At 38.9% G+C, this 4220-nt stretch overlaps 1 protein-coding gene across 1 annotated transcript; it reads left to right on the top strand.

Moving 5' to 3' along the window:
• The first annotated feature begins 2444 nt into the window (after positions 1–2444).
• Positions 2445–4220, top strand: LOC110280467 (uncharacterized). Its single transcript, XM_021141526.1, has 3 exons — positions 2445–2538; positions 2801–3997; positions 4087–4220. The coding sequence occupies exons 1-3, from the start codon at positions 2445–2447 to the stop codon at positions 4218–4220; spliced, it is 1425 nt and encodes a 474-aa protein (XP_020997185.1).

Raw genomic sequence — 4220 nt, 5'->3', positions numbered from 1 at the left:
TTCTTGGGTACGAATGAATATCTTGGAATAAGAATAAGAGAGATTTAAATAAAAGAAGATAGAATTGCATTGATACTTGAGGTACAGCAGAGCTCCACACCCTTAATTTATGGTGTGCAGAAACTCCACCGTTGAGAATACATAAGCAAAGGGTTCAGGCATGGCCGAATGGCCAGCCCTCTCCATGATCAAGTGACCGAATGATCCAGGACTTAAAGTGGTCAAAAGATGTCTAATACAATAGATAAATGTCCTATATATACTAGACTAGCTCCTAGGGTTTACATGAGTAAGTAATTGATGCATAAATCCACTTCCGGGGCCCACTTGGTGTGTGCTTGGGCTGAGCTTGATGAATTCACGTGTAGAGGCATATCTTGGCGTTGAACTCTGAGTTATGACGTGTTTTGGGCGTTTAACTCCGGATCATGACGTTTTTCTGGCGTTTAACTCCAGACAGCAGCGTGTACTTGGCGTTTAACGCCAAGTTACGTCGTCATTCTTCGAATAAAGTATGGACTATTATATATTGCTGGAAAGCCCTGGATGTCTACTTTCCAACGCCGTTGAGAGCGCGCCAATTAAAGTTCTGTAACTCCAGAAAATCCATTCCGAGTGCAGGGAGGTCAGATTCCAACAGCATCAGCAGTCCTTTTGTCAGCCTTCTTCAGAGTTTTGCTCAAATCCCTCAATTTCAGTCAGAATTTACCTGAAATCACAGAAAAACACACAAACTCATAGTAAAGTCCAGAAATGTGAATTTAACATAAAAACTAATGAAAACATCCCTAAAAGTAGCTTAAACTTACTAAAAACTATATGAAAACAATGCCAAAAAGCGTATAAATTATCCGCTCATCAATAGTTGCATATAGGTAGATTGCATTTAGTTAGTTTCCATTGAATAAATGCCATACCCTTACTTTATTCTTGGTTTAAGCATAAGGACATGCTTGGTTTAAGTGTGGGGAGGTTGATAAACCCCTTTTGTAGGGTTTATCTTGTATTGATTTTAAGGGATTTTATGACTTTTTACCCATATTTATTCAATGAAATAGCATGATTTCATGATTGTCTCCCAATTTGTGCTTAAGTGTGAAAACATGCTTTCTAGGTCCTTAATTAGCTAAATTTAATCTACTAGGTGCCTTGATTTGTTTGTTAAGTGATTTTAGGTTGAAAAGGCTAGGAATGAATCAAAGGAGTGAAAGGAAAGCATACAAAGTGGAGAAGATCATGAAAAGTCAAAGAATTGAAACTCGCCCATGGACGCGCACGTGCACCATGTGCTTACGCGCACTTTGCGAAATGGCCCATGGACGCATACGTGTGCTGTGCGCGTACGCATCGGTGCTGGAATATGATTTTTTAATGAAAACGTGGCCAGCAAATTCAGAAGGGTTGTGGGGCCCAATCCCAACCAACTTTGGCACCTAAACTGCTATTTAAAGCCAAGGATTGAAGAGTAAAGGGGACTTTTTGACTTTTAATCATTCACACTCATTAGAATTAGTTTAGAGTTAGTTTTAGAGAGAGAAGCTCTCTCTTCTCTCTAGGATTAGGATTAGGTTTAGTTCTTAGATCTAGGTTTTAATTCATCTTCTTCTACTTCTATCTCTCAATTCTTTGTTGTTGCAATCATCAATTCTTCTATTCTTTTGTTGTAATTTCCTTTATGTTGTTTCTATATTTTGTTGTAGATCTACTATTGTTCCTTCCATTTTCTTTCAATTCAATTCAAGGTAATTCATAATAATTGTGTTCCTTTAGTTTCTATTGTTAATCTCTTACTTTTGTATTCCTTTAATTCTTGCAATTAATAATGTTTACCTTTATTGCCTTTTATGTGTTTGTTGAAATGTCTCTTCTACATATGAGTTAGATTTTGTTCCTCTTGGCTTTGGTAGAGTAATTAGTGACTCTTGAGTTGTCTAATTCCTTTGTTGATTGATAATTAGAAGTTGCTAATTGATTTGAATGCCTCTAAAGCTAGTATTTCCTTTAGGAGTTGATTAGGACTTGAGGAATCAAATTGATTCATCCACTTGACTTTCCTCCATGGTTAGAGGTTAACTAACTGGGAGCAATGGACAATTTGTTGTCACAATTGAGGAGGATAACTAGGATAGGACTTCTAGTTCTCATATCTTGCCAAGAGCTTTGTTAGTTGTTAGTTTATTTTCTTTGCCATTTATAATTCTTGTCTAAAATCTCAAAAACCCCAAAATAACTCATAACCAATAACAAGGCACTTTATTGTAATTCCTAGGGAGAACAACCCGAGGTTTGAATACTTCGGTTTATAAATTTTAGGGGTTTGTTTTAGTGACAAACAAATTTTTGTATGAAAGGATTATTGTTGGATTAGAAACTATACTTGCAACGAGACTTCAATTGTGAAATTCTAGACCACACAAAAATCCAATCATCAAAACACTAAAGATATGAATGCATCAAGTGTGGCCATGGTTCTGAAAATCGGAGCGGACCGGCCGGTTCAACTAGAAAAATCGGAAACCGGTGACCTAACCGGTCCGGGTAACGCTAATAACCGCCTGGCAAAAAACCGACCAAAAAACCGGTCAAACTGACAGTTAACCGGCGAACCGAAAGAACCGTCCCGTTTTTTTGCGGTTAAGTGGTTTGCAAATTTAGATGCCAAACGATGTCGTTTTGGCATTTTAAAATAAAAAAAAAAGGAGAAAGCCGTTCGCGAAATGTCTCCTAAGCCACTAACCCTAATCTGATACTCCCCCCTTTCTTCCCCTTTCCTCTAACCTAATTGAGCATTCGGCGCCAGCGTTCATAGCCACCCACAGCCATCAAGGCCACCAAGGCCACCATAGCCGAGCCCGCGACCACCACCGGCCGAGCCCGCCTCCTCGTCGCCACCCACAACCATCGACAGCAACAGCGACCACCACCGGCCGAGCCCGCCTCCTCGTCGCCACCCACAACCATCGACAGCAACAGCGACCACCACCGGCCGAGCCCGCCTCCTCGTCGCCACCCACAACCATTGATGCTTCTAATATGATAAAAACTGCCGATACCTTGTTTAAATTGTTTGCTGAGGTTATTGAGTGGGTTGGGTCTAGTAATATTGTGCATGTGGTTACTGATAATGCTACAAATTATGTATCTGCTGGAAAACTCATTCATGAAAAGTATCCAAATATTTTTTGGTCTCCTTGTGCTGCTCATTGCATCAATCTTATCTTGAAAGACATAGCAAGTCTTCCTCATATAGATGACCTTGCCTCTCGTGCTTCAAAAGTGACTGTCTTTGTTTACAATCATATGATTTTCTTGTCATGGCTTAGAAAAAGAAAAGAGTGGAAAGAAATTGTTCGACCAGGAGTAACACGTTTTGCTACTATTTTCATTACTTTGAAAAGTATATATGATCATAAAGAAGACTTGCAATCATTGGTGATTGACAAATATTTCACTTCTCATAAATTATCCAAGAGTGTCAATGGGAAGATGGTTAGTTCAATTATCTTGGATAGTAAGTTTTGGGAGGATTGTTTTACTACTGTTATGCTTGTTGGTCCTCTAATTAAATTATTGAGGCTTGTTAATGCTGATGAGAAACCTTCTCTGGGTATCATATATGTGCTTGTTGATGCTGATGAGAAACCTTCTCTGGGTATCGTGTATGCGGGCATGCAAAGAGCCAAAATTAATATCAAGACAATGTTTAGAAATAGGAAATCTGCATACACACCTTATACAAGTATCTTGAAAATGCGGTGGGATAAGCATTTGAAGCGTGACCTCCATGCAGCAGCATACTTTTTGAATCCAGATTACTTCTATAGTGAGGGGTTTGTTGAGAAGGCAAATATCTTGAGGTCTTTGCTTGATTTATTTGATATTGAAACTCTTTGCGATGACTTGGTTGCCGCAATGCAAGAGATACAGTTGTATCGAGATCGAAAAGGAAGTTTTGGAAGGGAAAGTGCATTGAAAGCAATTAAGAGACTTGAACCTGGTAAGTATTTATATTTCTATGTTCAATTTACTTTGAATGTTTTTTAAATATTGAATGAGAATTGATGGTTGAATTACATATTCTGGTAGGTGAATGGTGGAGGCTACATGGTGGGAGTGCTCCTAACTTGCAAAAAATGGCAATTCGTCTTCTTCTTCATCCGGCTGCGAGAGGAACTGGAGCCTCTTTGAACAAATCCATTCAAAGAGAAGGAACTAATTAG

The sequence above is a fragment of the Arachis duranensis genome, chromosome 4 (assembly GCF_000817695.3).
Source record: "Arachis duranensis cultivar V14167 chromosome 4, aradu.V14167.gnm2.J7QH, whole genome shotgun sequence".
In the NCBI taxonomy this organism is placed as follows: Eukaryota; Viridiplantae; Streptophyta; class Magnoliopsida; order Fabales; family Fabaceae; genus Arachis; species Arachis duranensis.
The sequence above is the reverse complement of the archived record's forward strand: the minus strand, read 5'-3'. Positions and strand labels throughout refer to the sequence as shown.